This window comes from Mixophyes fleayi, chromosome 5 (assembly GCF_038048845.1).
Source record: "Mixophyes fleayi isolate aMixFle1 chromosome 5, aMixFle1.hap1, whole genome shotgun sequence".
NCBI lineage: Eukaryota > Metazoa > Chordata > Amphibia > Anura > Limnodynastidae > Mixophyes > Mixophyes fleayi.
In genome coordinates, this window is record NC_134406.1 from 120,610,017 (window position 1) to 120,629,584 (window position 19,568).

General features: G+C 42.0%; 1 protein-coding gene across 1 annotated transcript in view; it reads left to right on the plus strand.

Annotated features, from left to right (window-relative positions):
* The window catches only part of ZNF830 (zinc finger protein 830), a 97,154-nt gene that overhangs the window by 25,320 nt on the left and 52,266 nt on the right, over positions 1-19,568 (plus strand). Inside the window, exon 5 of the mRNA XM_075212761.1 lies at positions 14,262-14,482. Coding sequence (XP_075068862.1) covers positions 14,262-14,482 — 221 coding nt within the window. The remainder of the gene's footprint in view (positions 1-14,261; positions 14,483-19,568) is intronic.

The window sequence follows — 19,568 nt, forward strand, 5'->3', positions numbered from 1 at the left end:
CGGTGGGAAGGTCCTTTGTCCTGTGGTCCTGGACAATAGTAACCATGTATGCCAGTCTTGAAGGTTGGGAAGTGGTAGTTCTTCACTGCCACCACTCGGGAAGTGTCACTTCCTATAAACATTTTGGAGCTCTGTGCCATGCTGCTGACATAGGGACGTATATCAATCAACAAGGCAACATCTGGAGTGTTGGAGCCGGATGAAGGAGACGCCCCAGATATTGTTCAGGGTGGAAATGTATGTCTCAGCAAATTCTGCTATATTCATCCTGACTGTAGAAAATTGGGAGGCCAACTACCTAAGCAGACACACTTATGGAGGTGTTTCCATGGTTGGTCCAGAAGTTGGAACCTTCGGATGTGGCATCCCACCGAAACAGCAAGGTACCCAGGTGCTGTTCTAGGGCCAGAGACCCCTTGATGTGCACGGTAGATGTCATGAACATGACATGACATCGAACTGCGGAATTCCAGTGATCCTGATTGCACCTGATTGGCCATGTCGAGCCTGCTATGTGGGCGTATTGCACATTCGGTTGTCGGTAAAGGTTGACGACTTCTATATTGAGACAGTCTACTGCTTCAGGGGTCATTTCAGCACCCTGACCCTCAAGGTTGTTGATGCCATGTTGGATGCAAATAAACCAGTCTCTGCCTTAAATTATCATAGTGTGGCCGACCTACGTCAGTTAATACGAACACAGGACTTGTCATACAACAGCCTTTCGACTCTCCAGGTTCTTAGCTTCTCCGCAGCATGGTTTGGAGGCGGAATTTCTCCTTCGTTCCCTGAAGGTGCGGGTATCAGACCTTTTGATATATTTTGAGAAAAGGCTAGCAGGTATACCGAAGGTGTAGCCTTTCCTCCAATGTATTCTACACATCCAGGCTCCTTATTATCACAGGCCAGGCCCGTGGATCGGTCCTGGCATACTTACCTGCTCCTAGTAGTGCTCCCCGCTAGCGCCGCGTTTCCTCCTTTGGCGGCTGCCATCGTGGATCCTTTTATTAACTTCCTCCTGTCTGTAATAGGCTGACTTTTTTGCAAACAGAATATTTAAAGCACCTGATCATACAGTCAGGAGCCTGTTCTTTGTGTCAAATCCCGGGCATAGGTTAGACGTGGCTCCCTGCCTTCCTGCTGCAGTCTTTGTTGATTCCTTGTGTTCAATTGCTGTTCAGTGCTACACTTCCACAACTATCCTCTTTTCATACTCCAGTTCGCTGCTCTATGGTATCATCCTGCAGAGTTCTTTCCAATCCTTAATTCTCCATACGGGTCTTGTGTAACAATCTCAGAGAGCCGCAATCTGCAGGACAGTGGCTGCAACGCCCATACCTCCTTGCGGGGGTTCTTGGTGAAGACAACCTGTCCCATTAGACTTCACGCCTCTGGGTAGAGTAGTGTCGAGCTAGACCGGCCCAGGGATCTTATACTTCTGCTCAGAATCTTGATACTTATGTACCACCTAAGGCACCTTGGGACTTGCAATTGGTACTTGAGTATCTTAAATCATTCCCCGTTGAAGTTGACTGAACTCAGGTTCCTAATTTGGAAGGTGATTTTTCTCCTAGCCATCGCTTCTGCAAGGAGAGTTTCAGAACTTTGTGCTCTCTTGTCGTTCAGCTTATCTGGTATTTAATACTGACAGGGCTGTATTGTGCAAGATCCTAAGAGATTGTATTCCCATCTTCCAGGAGATGACTGCCTCTTCGGATAAGGGATCCTTAACTTCATTGGATGTGTTCCATTCTCTTAGAATGTATGTGGAAATGATGTCCACTAAGAGGGGGATGGATTCCTTTTTCTTGTATGCTCACAAGAGGGGCTGGCTAGCTGCAAAACAAACTACTGCTAGGTGGATAATGTTCCCCGTCAGGCAGGCTTATATTAGTTCTGATTGGCCTTTACCTGATCGTGTCGCTGCGCATTCCATCCATTCTGTGGAGGACCTCTTGGGCTGCGTGCAGCGGTGCATCAGCAAATCGGCTCTGCCTGGTGCCAACCAGGTTCTCTGTCCACATTTTATCCAGTTTTACCGTTTTAATGTTTTTGCGTCTCCTGATGCAAGTTTTGGCAGCAAAGTTTTGTAGACCAGATTGACAGAGCTACTTTAGAAGTCCCCATGATAGCAGTGTCCCCCAGATTGGATGAAAGAGAGATAGGGAATTGCAGAACAAATACAGATACAGAGAAAAGGATTTAATGTAAGTGCAAAAATCATTTTTTCTCTGTGTGTCTGGGAGATTTAGACTGTTTTCATTTGTCTGCTACTGTTTTTGCTTTAACTGAGGTACAATTTCTGATTCGGTCATGGTCTATTTGCCTAACTATACTTATTCTAACATATCTGAAAAATGGTCTTTTTCTATGGCAAAAGTTAGAGCTTTTTTTTTTTTTTTAATGCTTTGTTGGTTTGGCATTTTCACCATGCCCAGTGTATGACCTACGACTCCGTGGACCATGACTTGCGCACGCATGGGAGGGATGCATCTAACATGGCAAAACCTGCTTGTGTAAGATCCCCTGACTGTCTTGCTGAATCGACAAAATCTTCTAAATTGTTCAGTGTAATTCCTTCTTTGCTCTTTCTACAGGATTCAAGGGCGCATCCGTTGGATGCCAGAACATTGACAAACTGGTTATGACAGTAGATCAATACAGTGGCAGTTGTGAGGAAACAAACTATAGTTGGGATGGTGGTTACCCTCAGTGGGATTCAACTCAATCGGGTAGGCGAGAATGTCTAAAAAATAATTACACAGGTCTGCGAAAAAATTTTTTTGGAAAGCTGTTTTGGTTTAGTTGACTGATACTTACGTTTTTTGGTGCGCTGAATCCAAAAATGACAGCCGTTTTGTCCTGGGACGTCAGGTTTTCGAACAAATGGGTGGTCATCGTTTAAAAAAATCTCTTAACGCAAATATTTTATTAACATGAAAAATATTAACTCATTTGCACAGGTGACGACAAAATTAACACCACACTCAAGTAAATTGCTTGTGAAATCATCTTCTTTTTGAGCTTTTCCTCTTGTAGGTGGCTTCCAGAAGATCCCTGTTCAACATCCAGCAGTAGTCGGCCATCATCGTAACACTCCATTTCCCTTGATACCTTCTTTCCATTTCTTTTATATCTTGATGGAAATGTTATCCCTGCTCTTCACTCACTGCTCCCAAATTTTCAGGAAAATATTCAAGGTGTGAGTTGAGAAAATGGACTTTTAAGCTCATGTAGCAACCAAGCTTGTGGAACGCTTTCAACATTGTTTCCACCATTTCCTTGTAATTTGGGTTTCCCAAAAAGTTTTTTTATGACCACAGTAAAGGCAACCCACGCTTCTTTTTGAGTTGGAGTCATTGAACTGATGAAGTCTTTGTCGGATATGAGTTTTCTAATATCCGGGCTAACAAAAACCCCCTCTTTCAGTTTTGCCTCTTTTAAACCTGGAAACTTGGATCCCAAGTACTTGAAGCATTCGCTATCTTTGGGAATTGCCTTAGCAAATTGCTTCATTAATCCTAATTTTATATGGAGTGGTGGTAATGAAACCTTCTCAGGGTGTACAAATGAATCTCTGAGAACATTCTTTTCACCAACAACTAGACTTCTTGGTGGCCAATTTTTTTGCTTCCAGTGATTTTGTCAGTCTCTACTGTCCCATAAACGTAGAAAACAAGGGTATTTGGTGTACCCAGCCTGTTGTCCCAGCAGCATACACAATACTTTTAAATCCCCACATACCAACCAGTTTTGGTTTCTGCAGTTTCTGCTGCATTTTCACCATGAACTCTCCACATATGAAACAGAAACTGTCAGGCGAATTTACACACTTTCTTTGAGGCATTGCACTAATTTTGAACCACACAGACAATAAGAGGATGACGACTGAAATGAAATGCAAGATTGTGGAGGAATCAGAGAACAAGTTAATGCATGAAAGAACATGTCCGGGCAGGCCCTAGCAAGCACACTCAACAATGCAGTGATCATCATCAGGACCAATAAACATGTATTTTCATGTTTTTGGGAGCACTGGCAGTGAAAATAAATATGTTTTTCCATATTCAGTTTTTTTTTCCCCCCAAGTATGATGAATTTGAAATTTAGCAATTTCCAGCTACCTGTTTGACCAAGGCACATTTCGATTGTGAAAAAACCTGACATCCCAGGAAAAAACAGTGGTCATTTTCGAATTCAGCGCACCATAAGAATCAGATAAAATTATGAAAACAGCTTTTTGGTTGCAGACCTGTTATTTATTACAACAGTACAATACCATAAGTTGTTCACAAGATATAGGGTAAATTGTAGCATGTACCCTCCAGCAGCCTCTTGCAGTCGGACCTCCAAAGTAATAATCCTCGTCTCGTTTAGAATCTTATCCTCCCGTAGTATTAACACTACCGTTTAGCTAGACCGTTACCATGTCGCCCAGCCTGGGATACTGGCTCACACAGACCCTGTCTTGGTAGGGTTTCCGCCAGCAGTACTACAATGCCTGTCCCGAGTTCTTTTTGCTGATGTCTTGTACACCAGGATCCTCCAAACTAGAATAGCTGTATTGGCATTTTGCTTTCCTTATATACTTGGCTGTATACACGGAGTAGAGTCAAATGTCTAAATCCTCCCACTTTCAGAAGGGGTCTATCAGTGGACACTTTAACTGTTAGACATACTGTCTCTGTTACCTTGATTATACAATGGAATGGCTTGACTGAATTAGCTTATTGCCTGAATAACTTACTGTATAAATGTATTTATATTTTTAGAGCAGTGTGCCAATTTATATCATTGCAAATGTGCTGATTTTTGAGATTGTGTTAATTCAGAAATGTTCTGGTTTCTGAGGTATTGATTTCTGATGCTATAGGCATTTGTTTGAGGACATCTGTTTTGTAACTTCAAAATGAAATCCTCATTTAAGTGAATTAGTGCTTTTGATGTGTGAATGTCCAAATTGTCTTTTTAGCCTGAAAGTACAGCAGGGAGCCGTTACATTTCTTTACTGTGTGGCTTTATGCCCTATGTGTTAGAACCTGTCTGAACAATGTAAATAGCATGTGATGTGGTAAATCACAGATTAGTGTAAATTTTGTTAAGATTAAATTGCATTTAAAATCCAAGTTTAAAGAACATCTCACATCCTGATGTTAATCTTTGAATTAAATATTTCAGACTTTTTTTGTGGTTGGAATACCCCCTGCTAGGCTGTGTCCAAAACTGTATAAAAATGAGCATTGTTTGACCATGTATCTTTTATTCTATCTGTACTTCGGGAGATCACTAGTACCTTTAAACTAGTGTATGTAACTGTCCTTTTTAAGACTTCCTGAGCTAATAAACATCACTGCTTAAGGAACCTGCCCTGATGTCTACTTACAGTACCTGCTGTAATTCCTGCAGCTCTGGCCAGTGTAATAGGCCTGGGGGAACTGTCCACAGCATCCCTGATCTGAAGGGAAGAGGTCAGGAATACCAGCCCAGGTGTACCAGCAAGACGGTACACTAGCAGCGAGAGTTACCCAGGAGGGCGCTGTTCTAGGTGCAGCTAAGGAGCCTAGTGGTGGCAGCAGCAAAAGCCCTTTAACTGCAGTAGGAGGGCTACTGCGGTTAGAGGGCTCTTTTTGTAGAAAGAAAAGGGATGGTGGCTAGGCAAGCCCAGCCGGTCCCCAGTAATACAACACAATGGCATAGGAGGTCCATCCTGTCACAACCTCACTGTATACATAGAAGATGTCATTATAAAAATTACAATATACACTTCACGCTTGAGTGAAACATTAAAATATTTGACTCCAACGTATCACACAGAGTCTGTGATACATTTTGATACAACAGCACTCATATTAATACATTTCCCAATGCTTTTTCAGCCTTTATATTACTGTGGAGGCACATTGCATATGTTCTAACCTAATTACCTGTTGGCCTAGTTAATCAACTGAGTTGGGTACGATTTTCTGAGTAACACAACCCCGACAACGACTATACCTACAAAGCTACACAGATTAGCCAACAAAAATTACATCAATATACACAGATTTACCTACAAAGCGACACTGTAGATTTCCGAGGGGTGGATGATTCTTACCGCAACTAATTCTGATGAAAGACCTCTCCGGCATTTGACTTCCACGTCACTGAACAATGTGACCTCGGTGACTGTTCATTGAAAGCGGCAATGTCTGGACCCCGCAGGTTGTGTTTCATAAAACTGCAGCGTCGCTTTGTAGGTAAGTCCGTGTATATTGATGTAGTTTTTTTTGGCTAATCTGTGTTTCTTTGTAGGTATCGTCGTTGTCGGGGTTATGGTAATCGTTTTTACGATTAGCACCATATCAACTTGGGCTGACAGCTAGCTAAGTTAATTCACTCAAACATTGTTCTGCTTACCAACCAGATCTACGCCACACCTCATAACAATGGATATTTGAGACAAATGGTAATTGCTTTAGCTAACACAAGCAAAATGACTTCTGCTGTGCTGTTATTTTCGCACAATATGGCAATATTCTTTATATTTCTTATACATACAATATTGCAGATAAGAGCAAGGACAAAGGTACCTAATAACAAGAAATAACAATACACATAATACACTGATGGTCTGGTGTATATACTAAGACTGGACCAAGGATTAAAAAGTACATTAAACTGTGAGGACTTTTTATTCATCACCCGTTTCTCAGTCCTGTGTGATCCCGTTTCATTACAACAGTCTTATTTAAAATAAAAAAAGAGTTGTCTCCTTTCCTAAATCTTCTTGCTTGTCTGAGCTACTGGATGAGCTTTGGGCTAAGCCGGATAAGAAATTTCCCACAAATTTCCTGTAGTGTATTGTTTGTTTATTAAGGAAATAGCTAGGTAGGAACAACCGCCAAAGGTAATCCATTGACTTGTCTCTAATTCCACCACTCTTCCCATCCGTAGAGCAGTTTCGCTGAAGGATGGCACAACCAAGAGATGTGAAAACACTTTAATGTCCTATGTGGCTGCTGGTGCATACAATTGGTGTTGGCATGAAATTTCAAGGCCATGGAAAAATGGTGATCATCTTTTGAAATGATTGCAGACTGCCCGTCCGGAGTCAGAATTGCTCTTGTTGGCTTAGCATATCAGAGACATGTGAATACCTCAGTGACACAGCTCTGGATGCTGCTTCTACCACTTCTAGGTTCTCGCCCTTGGCAATAGTTGCCAGGTGAACACTTTGGCTCTGGTCATAGAAAGTGTATATGGAGTCTAAGAAATCATTGGAAGCCCTTCTGTACAACTGTTCAGTTCTTCTTGGAACAGAACTTTATTAAATGATCTGTCAGAGTGCCAGAGAGTGGGAGCCCTTTACTCTAAGGATAAAGGACCAGGTTTCTGTTTATTACGATCCTCCTTTTGCCCCTCCTTTCTCTTGGTGTCCTCTCCTTGCATGAGACACCCCCTCCCAATGTGTGAGGGATAGCTAAGCCTGAGAAACACTGCAAGACACTACGCCCCCTGCCCCCACTCACCTCACCTCTGGCTGCAATGGGATGAGATCTTTGTTTTGGGATGTGTGGAGAGCATCCTTTTCAAACCTCTGGGTTACAAGTATTATAGAGGGGGATTACATCCTGTACGTTCAGGGGCCTCCACCAAAGAGGTTTTTAATTTTCCTCTGGTCTTCTGAAAGAGAAGTCATGGCAGTTGGCTATCGGGAAGGCTATTGCCTCTTTTCTTTCTTCAGGTGTGATTGCCCCCAGAACAGGAGAAAATTCAGAAATTTTATTCCGACCTGTCCCTGCCGCAAATACCAGACAAATAATTTTGGCCCATCTTGAACCTCAAGTTCTTTAATACCAAACTTCATGTGGACAGGTTCAAGCTGGAGTCTTTCAGATCCGTCATACACAGCATGGAGGCCAACAAATTCTTAACATCCATAGACATTAAGGATACATATTTCCATTTCCCGAACTATAAAGGACACCACCCCTACTCAGTTCTGTTAGGTCAGGCGACTGCACCACAAGTTTTCGCAAAGGTCATAGCAGTGATGGCAGCCATTTTGAGATCTCATTGCATTACCTATTCGATCTGCTTAGAAAGGCTGAGTCAGCCCACTTGTTGCAGATTCACTTCCACAGCTCTGGAATGGCATGAGTGAATTTAGTTTCAAAAGATCCAACCTGACTCCAGGTCAGAGGATGGTGTGTTTTTGGCTTTGGTCTTGGACACCAAGGAGGGTCCGCCTGTTCTGATACACTTGAAGTTCATGGGGAAGATGGTCTCCACATTCAATGCTGTGCAGTACAACAGGTTCCACTCCTGGATGCTTCAGCTGAATATCTTAAGGAGGTGGTGGAGGTCCAGCCTTCAGTTGAACTCTCGACCTATTTCACTATCACCGGAGACGCGACTGTCTCTCTGGTGGTGGTGGTTAAAAGTAGACCACTTAATCAAGGGTTGCTCATTTACCATTCTCTATTGGACCGTGTTTACATCAGACACCAGTCTTCAGGGATTAGGAGCAGTAACATTTCACCTTCGATGACTGACAGGGCCTATGGTCCTGTATCTAAGTCAAACTTCCCATCAACTTTCTGGAATTCAGGGTGGTGATGAATGCTCTGATGGAAGCCCAGCTGGCCCTGCAGGGCAGGCCCGTCCAAATTCAGTCTGACAATGCCACTGCGGTGATGTACATAATTCATCAGGGAGGAACAAATATCTCCCTTGAGATGGGGGGTCCTTTTCAAATCCTGTTATGGGCGGAATGCTTTCTGCCAGCTCTCTCTACTGGTTGCATTCCGTGAGTGAAGATTTGAGAGGCCGATTCCCTGAGCAAACACTCCATTCTTCCTGGGGAGTGGTCTTTTCACTCTGGAGGTGTGGTCAGCAGAAAGTAGACATGATGGACTCCCAGCACAACAACAAGTGTCCACGTTCTGCTCCAGGACCAGGAACCCGTTGACTGCACTAGTGGATGCATCTCTACTGTCCAATTTGGGTTCTTTATCGCATCCTCGTGAGGAAGGGAGTTTCATTCCTCATGGCTCCAAATTGGCCCCTAAGAGCCTGCACTCCAAAGTTCTATGGATTGCAGCAGGCCCAGGGTGGAGACTCCTTCTGCAGGGTGATCTTTTGTCGCAAGGTCCGTTTCTCCTCCAGGACAATTGTCGTCTGGCTAAAACAGCATGGTTATTGAAGCCAGGATCTTGACAGATGTTTTTCAGACTATGCTCAAAGCCAGAAAGTTCTGTGCAGACACTGGCTATCATATGGTTTGGAAGAGTTATGTTAGGTGTGTACAAAAAGTATTCCACACTTCTTCCTTTAGGCTTTCAAAGCCTCTCTCTTTTCTCCTAAATGGAGTGGATGGTGGACTAAAGCTTAGTTCCCTTAAGTTTCAGGTCTCTACTTTGTCTATGTGTTTTCAGAGGAAGTTAACTCTGATCCTGGAGGGATTTTACATATCCAACCTCCCTATATTCCTCCTACTTTGCCATGGTATTTTAATTTAGTTCTTTCAGCTTCTTCCATTTAAACCTTTGGAGACTGATGACTTGGAAGGACTTGGAAAATGACTTTCCTCTTAGCCATTTCTTTAGCTAGACAACGGGTCTTGTGTACATCTCAGTCGTTCCAACTTAAAATGGTGTCATGTTTCAACCTTAATCATGGGATAGTCATTCCTTCCTTTCGGGGGTCTGTTTGTTCAGGTGACCAGGATCGGCTGGTTCTCCTGGATGTGGTCAGAGTTCTTAGAATTTACCTGGACTCAGGAGTTCAAAGTCGGCCTCCCTGTAGATTCTCGCCAAATGCTCAGAAGCTGGGTTGGCTGATTTCTAAGCAGACTATAACCACCAATCGTGCTACAGGTTGGTACACAAGCCACGCCCATTGCTGTATCCTCGGTCTGAAGGTAAATTTTTTGGCTTCTAGAAAGAAGGTGGGTACTTTTGGGTCTTGCATTTTCAAAAAATTCAATTCTGATTGTACTTGTTACGATTCCTAGTAAACTCAGCAAGCAGCCACGGAAGTATAATACAAATGTCTATTCGAGCAAAATATATAAGCAAGGATTCAGTTCCAGGAACATGCAGGTTTTCATAAACAGGTATACATGTTACGATTCCTAGTAAACTCAGCAAGCAGCCACGGAAGTATAATACAAATGTCTTTATTCCAGCAAAATATATAAGCAAGGATTCAGTTCCAGGAACATGCAGGTTTTCATAAACAGGTATAACTACCAACATGAACAGGTGTGGCAGGAAGGTACACAGAAATAACAGGTTCCACAGAATGCTAATATAGTTTGAATGCAGGGATAATAAGAGTGAGTTACCCAATTCCAGAATGCAAAAGTCTTGTCCAGGAAGCAAACAGAGTCCAGGCGAAGTAAATGTCACAAGCAAACTTGCATAGTCCGGTAATCAGGCCAAGGTCTAAAGTAACGAGAGGTCAAGCAGTATCCAATATTCAGGCAAGGTTCGGGGTCACGAGCAGACAAGCATAAACGGTAAACAGGCCAAAGTCACAACGGGAGATCAAATATCAGCAGAATCAAACTGGAACAGGGGGAACACAAGCAGCAGCCAGGTATACAAGGATGAACTGCACAGAGCACAGCTTGAGGCAGGTATTTAAAGCAGTGCGACAGGTGCAGTTCTAATTAGGCACAATGCAAGGTGATTAACTCCTTCAGGCATGTAGAAAAGTTCAGGAACAGAACAGCAGCACCTCTGGTGGTATAAGGTACTGCTACTAGATACAAATAACAGGCTGAGTTGTAACAGTACTATGCTGCCTTTTTTTAAAATCCTGCCATAATTGTTATATTGTCTTCTCTAAAATGTTTAGTTGCTTTAAATGTTAACTGCTTATAGCAGTTGGTGTCTTAGTTGTGTAAAAACCTCATATTATTTTCTTTTTTAAAAAATGTATTTATATATTCTCCCTTACTCCCTCTGGCCAGATCACAATGTTTCTGCCATTATGTGACTGTTTGGTTTGGATCTCTTTGATGGCTCGTGCTTTTGTAGAAGTTATATTTCCCTTTTGTATTTGAATTAATTTTAAATTGATCAAAATCTTTAGACACCATTGCCACAAAAGTTTTAATTTGTGGACATAAATTTTATACAGGGAAAAAGATGATTTTTAAAAAAAAAAAAAAAATTAATTTTGTCTTACAAATAGTTATGGTCTTAGGAGTATATTGTGCATCTTCCAAATGTTCATCAACATGTAATTTAGCCAGAATTCTAATGCTTGCATCTCTTAGAAGTGAAGATAAATGTTTGTTGATCTTTAGAAATATTTGTTTTAACGTTTCCTCTTTCCAAACTAGAGGTGACTCCTTATAGTTTTGTGTCTGTGGAATCTTCACTGATATTACTGTTCGTCTCTCCTGTTTCTCTGCTTCTTAGACTTCTTCCCCTTCTCATTTTTCTTTTTTTGTTCCTTTTGTCTCTTCTGCTGAATTAAGTATTTTCTAAAAAAGAAAAACTTGTTTCTCTATATTTTTTTCACTATCTTTCCTTAAGTAGCCTGTGCCACTTTCCAAGGATTCTGCTTTAGATGTCTCAAAATGACTTAGAGGAACATTTTCTCTATTCACGGATTTTCTATTGAGTGATCTTTGCATTCTATTTGAAGTTTGTTCCTGTTGCATAGTTTTTCTTATCTCTAGAGAATTTATTTTTCTTATGTTTAAATTTGAAGATTTTCAAAATCTAATTCTTTTTTTTTTTTTTGTAAATCTTCTAGTCCTTCAAACTCCTTTTTAAGTTAGAACTGATCTCCATTTCTCTGGTTGTACTGATCTAGAAGTAAGTTATCATTTATAATCAGTTTCTTGGAGCACTTTAAAACACATGGTTTTCTAACTTTAGCATTAATTTATTATTTTGCTTGAATCATGACATATCAATTACAACTACATATTTGTGTTCCAATACTGGCAATAAACAGTGTGCCTCTTAAATTGAAATTCTTTCAAGTGCGTCATTTATCTGGGGAAGAGATGCAGGATGCAATATAGAAAGAAGGCAAGCTGGCGCAAGCAGTGTGATGCTCTGGGCAATGTTTTGATGGGAAACCTTGGGTCCTGGCATTCATGTGGATGTTACTTTGACACGTACACTTACCTAAACATTGTTACAGACCAAGTACACCCCTTCATGGCAACATTATTCCATGAAGGCAATGGCCTCTTTCAGCAAGATAATGCCCCTGCAAAAATTGTTCAGGAATAGTTTGAGTAACATGACAGAGTTAAAGGTGTTGACTTGGCCTCCAAATTCACCAGACTTCTGTTCAATCGAGCATCTGTGGGATGTGCTGGAGAAACAAGTCTGAGCTGTGGAGGCCCCACCTCGCAACTTAAAGGATTTGCTGCTAAAGTGTTGGTGCCAGAAATGATAAAACCAATAATTTAATTAAAATTGCAGGAAGGCATGAACAACACAAAATATTTAAGTTATGTAAAGGTGGATAACCACTTTTGTCACTGCATTTAAAAAATTAAAAATGAAAGGTAAAGTGCCGGAATACCTTTATTCGTCTGAAGGTAAAAAGTGGCATTTTAATTTGCTTTTTAAGCTACTTTTTTGTTTAACAATTACTTTTGAACAGGACATTTTAACACTCCTCTTAAATTGAAATATACATGTGTTGCGCTCTCATTGGATATATTGATGCAGCTTGTGACAGGATGGACCGCCTATGCCACCCTGTCTGCTGTTGCTGGGAACGGCTGGGCTTACTTTGCCACCGTTCCCTTTCGTTATCCCAAATGCGCCCTCTTGCCGCAGTAGGATGGACTTACAAATGCTGCCACCACTGGACTCCTTACCGGCATCCAGTACCAGGTTTCTTCTGGGTTTCTGACGCTGCTAATGTACCGCTTGCTGATGTACCTGGGCTGGTACTCCTGACCTCTTCCGATTGATCAGGGTTGCTGTGGATGGATCCCCCTGGCCTATCACACTGGCCAGAGCTGCTGGGTAGCGGGCAGAGCGGTGGTACCGGAAAAGCTGGGTCCAAACATCAGTAACAGCCGGGAACAGATTCGATTTTGGGTCTAATCTGTAGGTCACAGGAATAGAGAAGTTTCCGAACAGGTCTTTGAAGCAAGTGTTGTTTGTTTGTTCACACTGGTTGAAGGTACCAGGAGGAGGTCGGATGAAGCAAGAAATAACAATTTTCAATACAAGACAGAGATTTTTATACCGATTTGAACACAGCCTCACAGGCTATCTTTAGACTTAGGATGCAAATTGTTTACCCAAACATGGATTTACATGCAATGCAAAGCTAATATTATTTACACTTCTCTGTTATGTGCTAAAACTTGATACTTGATTATCTGAGATCCAGTCACGCCAGGCAGCGGCCTCCTGCTGGGTATACAGGCTAGACAGGTTTTTGTCACTTCACATAAAGACTTACTTAACAGTTCCTGCTATCAGCAAACAGACTTCATCTACCAATGTTACAAACCCAAACAATGACACTTGCATACAAAACACATCCCAATGTAATACGATAAGTGCATTTCAAATTATACATTGGTGCCTGCACCTCTGGTAAAATACATTTCTACAATAAATTATTCATGATTCAGCAACAAATAAGTTATTTATCAGTGATCCAGTCACACTGCTCTTATAAGATACAATCTTTAAATAACAAGGAAAAGAGCGAAAATATTATATATGCAATTGTCACCAAAATATGCACAAATTAAAAAAAACAAATCACAATTAATAAATATAGAAAAATAATAGAAAGATAAAGACACTGTAGTAGAAGTTATGTAAGGATTGTTTTCTGGGGACATTGTTGCCCTCCAGTCTGAGGTTGATACTACATGTCACATCTGTCAGGCAATCAGAGGAGCAGCTTCCATTCATGTTAATATACAAATAAGTAAAGACATTATGTTTTTGGGGCAGAATAACTCCTGAATAAAATATTTACAGAACATCTACACACATTGAAGTGTAAATTAAAATTATTTTTCCTCTAGCAAATTTGTGCAGATGGCTGTATCATGTATGACTATATGGTTATCCTATAACAATGCATAAACATAACTCATGGCAAGCAATTAGCTTTGATTTATTTCCTGCAATTAGACAATGTAAGCAAATGTGTATTTAACTACTATGAATTGTTGCACGCTTAGGAGATGGCTGTTTCAGTTGCCCTGTTTGTAGCAAGAAATGCACAATTACGTATATTTTTTTACAATTTTAATACTGTTTTTACTTCAGGTTACCAGTGGGTTTCTTTGAAAATACTGATCAGCAATCTCATAAGCAAATTACTGTGAACCCTCCAAACCTTCGCTTGTTGCCAGGGGTTTATGATGATGATGATGATGGTGAGGAGGATGAAGATGGTGAAACAGTGTCAGCATACCTTTCCTCTTTAAAGAAAGTTACAGACATGCCACTGCCTCCACCTTCAGCACATGACCGTACTCTTCCAACAGGTATTATGTATTCAACTGCATTTGCACCTCTGGTATCACTACAAGTATTGTCCAATTGCAAATTTGCTGAATTTGGTCCTTACAAAATAATGGCCTTGAAATGCTTTTGGTGGATTTTCTAGTCTTAAATTAAATTGGGCTAAATCCTAGAAACGTCAAACACTAATATATGCCTTTGCCAAGCATTCACCTACTGTGGGTAGAGGAATTCAAATTCCTGGTTATTGACATTCTCATCACTTTACCTGTTGTATATCTATTGACACATTTTTGTTAACTTGGCTTAATCTCTTGATTGACTAGCGTCCCACATTCCCAGTTGTTTTAATAATATCTTTTATTTTGTGAGTAGGCCATTTATAAAATAAATACAAAAGGTGAGAGAGATTTAAAATATTATGTTTAGTATTAAAGCACCGTTACCTCATCCCCAGGACCTCTGCTTAATTATTTTTTTTTTAACCTTGTCTCCTGCACGGCAACAGTAGGTCCACAGAACAGTGTGAGAGCAGTGCTGACAGCCGTAACTGCAGCAAACCTACTCAGAGGTGCTGCGGTTGCACATCCCTTACCGTAGGCAATGAATATTGCCAGATATAAACGGAACAAAGGAGAAGCCACAGCAGGTTCTTCCATGACCGTAGACGAAGACTGAGTTTGGCACTGGTCCCAGAACTCCGCCTCACAGGCTGCACTTTGCAGGAGGCTCTTTCTTGGGATTATCATCTATATTTCTATTAAAACCCAGCGATCTATAACAAATGGCTGGTGACCCTACAGTTTTATTTAAACAGCCTCTGGATGTATATGTGTAGATCTCTCAAGCTTAAGTATAAAAATAAAAGTAGAATAAATATCATTTTTTAACAATAGTTACGGCCAGCAGAATATGACAACAGGTTCACACACACTCTCACAGACTGTTAGAAAAAAAAAGAGGGATTATAGGACTATAAACACCTGTCCTGTAATGGATGAGCACAGCAGGGTATTGAAGCCTGTTAGGAACAGAAGTCCTAACAGACTCTGTTACTTATCTGTGCCCCTCTTGGTGAGCGCAGCCACAGCTGGACTCTCAGATTCAATGGAGATCTTGCTTGGATTTTTCCTTTGACAACGTCCATAGCAGAACCCACGCGGGTAATGTTTCACCATCAGGTAGGTGATTCTTCTGCTTCTGCACCACACCCTCTAGCTCACAAATTGTTCTACCCATCTCGGGTGTGTCCCATGTGGAATCTACCTTCGTGCAATCCCTTGCAGAGTCCACCCAGGGATTGGCTAGGGCCTCCTCAATGGAACGTATCTTGATCGCTTCTCAGAGAACATCCCACAACTGTCAGGTCTCACAGGAGGCTATGCCAGTAGACTTCATGTCTGACCTCTCATCTGAGGAAGAAGGTGAAATTTCTAGGGACTCTGGGGAAAAGGACGTAGAGGAATGATTGGTTGACTTGGTGTCGGTGGTCTTCCACACTTTATGCTTTTTTAACACACAGCTGGTTTCTCTCTTTAAGTGGCAGAAGAAACAGGTCATTTATTTCCCTCCATCTCCCCAATTACTGGATATGATTTCGGAGGCATGGAAAAAGCCTGACCACTGCTTTCATATGCCATGGATGTTCAGGTCTCGACCCTCTTTCTGCAAAATGGGAATGTATTCTAATAGAGGACCTACCTATTGCCCAGTTGACTAGAATCACTCCACTCCTGATACAAGGGGGGGTCTCGCTTAAAGAGACCACAGATTTTTTTAATCTGCTCCTCTTATGAAGCAACTAGCAGCATTTTCCAGCTGGGTATATCCACAGCCTGGGTAAATAAGGCTATTCAATCCTGGGCTGAACAATTAGACAAGGGCCTGCGTGACGACTGCCCACGGACTGAGTTATTGGTCCTAACTGATCATATCATAGAAGCATCTGATTTTCTGGGCCAGGCTTGGATACTTTCAGTCACATCCAAACTATCAGTGCAAATTATAGCAGCCGCGGGTTACAAGCAAACTTGGAAGCACTGCCGTTTGATGGTATATACCTTTTTGGGCTACAGGAAGCCAATTGCCAGTTACTCCGGCCAAACCAAAACATCCCAGGTTGCAGTCCTTTTGCCACTTCAGCAGATCTCGGGGACCACCTGCAAGGAGTCGGACTGCTCCCACAAGGACAGAGTTCTGTCGGGGCCAGGAGGCCTTCCAGACGAGGCAACCCTAAGCCGACAGTCTGTTTTTGCATGACTTATCTCCCACCCACAGAAATGTGGTGGGATCCTGTCTATTGCTCTTTTACAACAAGTGGCTGAAATCATCCCCCTCTGACTCTTGGGTCCAGGGTATTTTCACACGCATATGTGATATACTTGCTCCACTTCCCACACTCCTGGGTTTTTTGTTTTTTGTTTTTTTACCACACGGCTTCCAACTTGTGGTCTCCGGTGCACAGCAGTGTGAGTGGCAATTGAGACTCTGTTGGCTTTTGGGGTAATTAATCCAGTCCCTCCACTGTAGAGGTTTGGGGTTTTACTAAAATTTATTTCTAGTTCCAAAGCCAGATGGCTCCTTCAGGCCAATTATCATCTTAGACTCTCAACCAACAGGTACGAGTCCTGAATTTCAGGATGGAGTCTCTGGAGTCAGTCATTGCTGGCATGGAGCTGGCAGAATTCATGGCTGCTTACGATAAAAATAGATGGCTACCTACATGTTCCCATATGGCAGGGGCACCAGCACCTTCTCTGCTTTTGCGGTAAGAGAAGCCCATTACCATTTCAGGGCATTACCCTTTGGCCTGGCTACTGCCCCTAGGGTCTTCACCAAAGTGAGGCCTTCTCCGCTTGCATGGAGTCACAGTGGTTCCTTACCTGGACAACCTACTATTGAAGGCAATATCTTAGCAAGCATTGTCCCGCCAAATACAAATAACAATGTCCTTCCTAGAAGCACACGGCTGGGTCATCAACCTGCTGAAATCCTCTTTAATACCAGATAAGAGGATGCGCTTTTTAGGTCTCGATTTCGACACAAAGTACCTGAGGAAGTGTGTTCCCTACTGATGAGACGAAAAGTCTTCCTACTTTGATGCATGAAGTTGTTGAACACCATGGTCTCAGTCTTTGAGGCGGCCGTTTCATTGGAAACTTTTGCACAAATTGTCGAAATCCCACCTTTATCTAGACAAACAGGATCAAACTGTCCACACCTGTGACGCACTGGTTGCTCCTCTCCGAGAGTCAAACCTTCCAGACGTCAGAGTGGACGCTAGTGACCATGGATGCCGGCTTGTCAGGATGGGGAGGGTTCTTCAGAGCTCTATGGTGTCTGGGTCTGTGGGACCCCAGGAGACGCAACTCTCCATAAATATGCTGGAGCTTTAGGCGATTTTACAAGGTGCTTGTCCAGACACAGAACTTTCTGCGGGGCAAGCCGCTGAGAGTCCAGTCAGACAATGCCACAGCGGTGGAATACCTGATCCATCATGGAGGCACCCGAGGTTCCAGGGCTGCGTTGCCAAGAGCCTTAATGAACTCACTGTCTTCCTTCAAGGCCAACCGCGGTTTATCACTGTAGGGGGCAGAATTGCATACTTTGCAGAGGTCTGAAAATTTACCAGTGGGTACAAGATGTTGTCAAGGGCTACAGTATATAGTTTCTCATTTCGGCATTTCCTGAATCCATCTACCCTCCTTGAACAAGCTCTAGAAGACATCCTTCAATATCTGTTGAAAGCAAAAGTTATTGTTCCTGTCCCTGCAAATCAGGAAGGCACGGGATTTTATTCAAAACTATTCTTCGTTCGAAAGTCTGCAGGATGTTTTCAGACCTATTCTAGACTTGTAAAGTCTGAATCGTTTCGTGCAAAAAAAAAAAAAGACACCTTCCAAATGGAGTCGGTAAACTCCATTCTTAATGCGGTTGGGGGAGATTTTTTAACTTCTGCAGGATGTGTGTCTGCATGTCCCCATTGCAATCTATCACCATCGATTTCTGAGATTCTTATCCAGGGTCGTCACTTCCAGTTCACCAGGCTTCCTTTGGCCTTTCTTCGTCACCTAGAAACTTCACCAAGGTTTTAGAAAGTGTGGCATAACCATGTGGCCATATCTGGATGACATCTTGGTCATAGCATGAGGGATGAGCGCTCCTTTTCCCTATTGGTTGCTTATACTGCTCCTTATAGTTGTTCTCAGATTTTAAACATTTAGTGGAGCGCAAAACTTCTGGTATGTTTGTATACCTGGGACATTATGCCTTTAGACTTTTTAGGCTCAGCCTTTCAAGGATCGCAAAACAGTCCCTTAACCTGTGTCCAAGATTTAAGGAGTCAAGGTATGACCTTTCAGAAACAGATAGTGCTTACAACAGATTCCAGTGCTACAGATTGGAGATGCTTTTCCTCCTTTAGCCAGGTGCCTTGAATTATTTCTGCATGCAGATGGGCTCTCCAAAGGAGTGTGCTAGAGATGAGAGCAGTTGGCATGCAATTCAGCATTTTCAATCCTGCCTACAATGCAAACATCTGAAGATATTTTACAACAGAACAGTACTTTCCTAAACAAGCAAGGAGGCACCAAAAGCAGGTCAATATTGTCAAAAGTAACATCTGGGATGTTATGGGCAGAAAAAAAACCCTCAAATCTTTCGGCTCTTTATTTAGTGAGCATAGACAGTGCCATAGCAGATTATATCAGCAGACTGCATATCTTCCAAGGGGAAATGTTCTCACACAAAAAAAGTACTTGATTTTAATCACAATTTAAATCACATGATTTTGTTTTTTGTTTTTTGTTTTTTTTAATTATTGATTTAAATCACCATTCAAAAGATCCAGGATTTTAACAAGCTTTTAATGGTAATTGGCATACTGTGCAATATGGATCACAGTCCTTTGACCTTTCATTAGCTGCTCTACTAATAAAAGGTCTGTATCTATGGTTATTGCTTGCTGACCTAATTTAATTATGACTCGTGTACAAACAAAGAGGCACAGGCAATAGGCAAAAAGTCCAGACAAGAAACAGATAATTCCAGAATCCAGAGAAAATGACCAACACCACACCAGTGTTTCAAGTTCAGATAGAAAGGACAGTT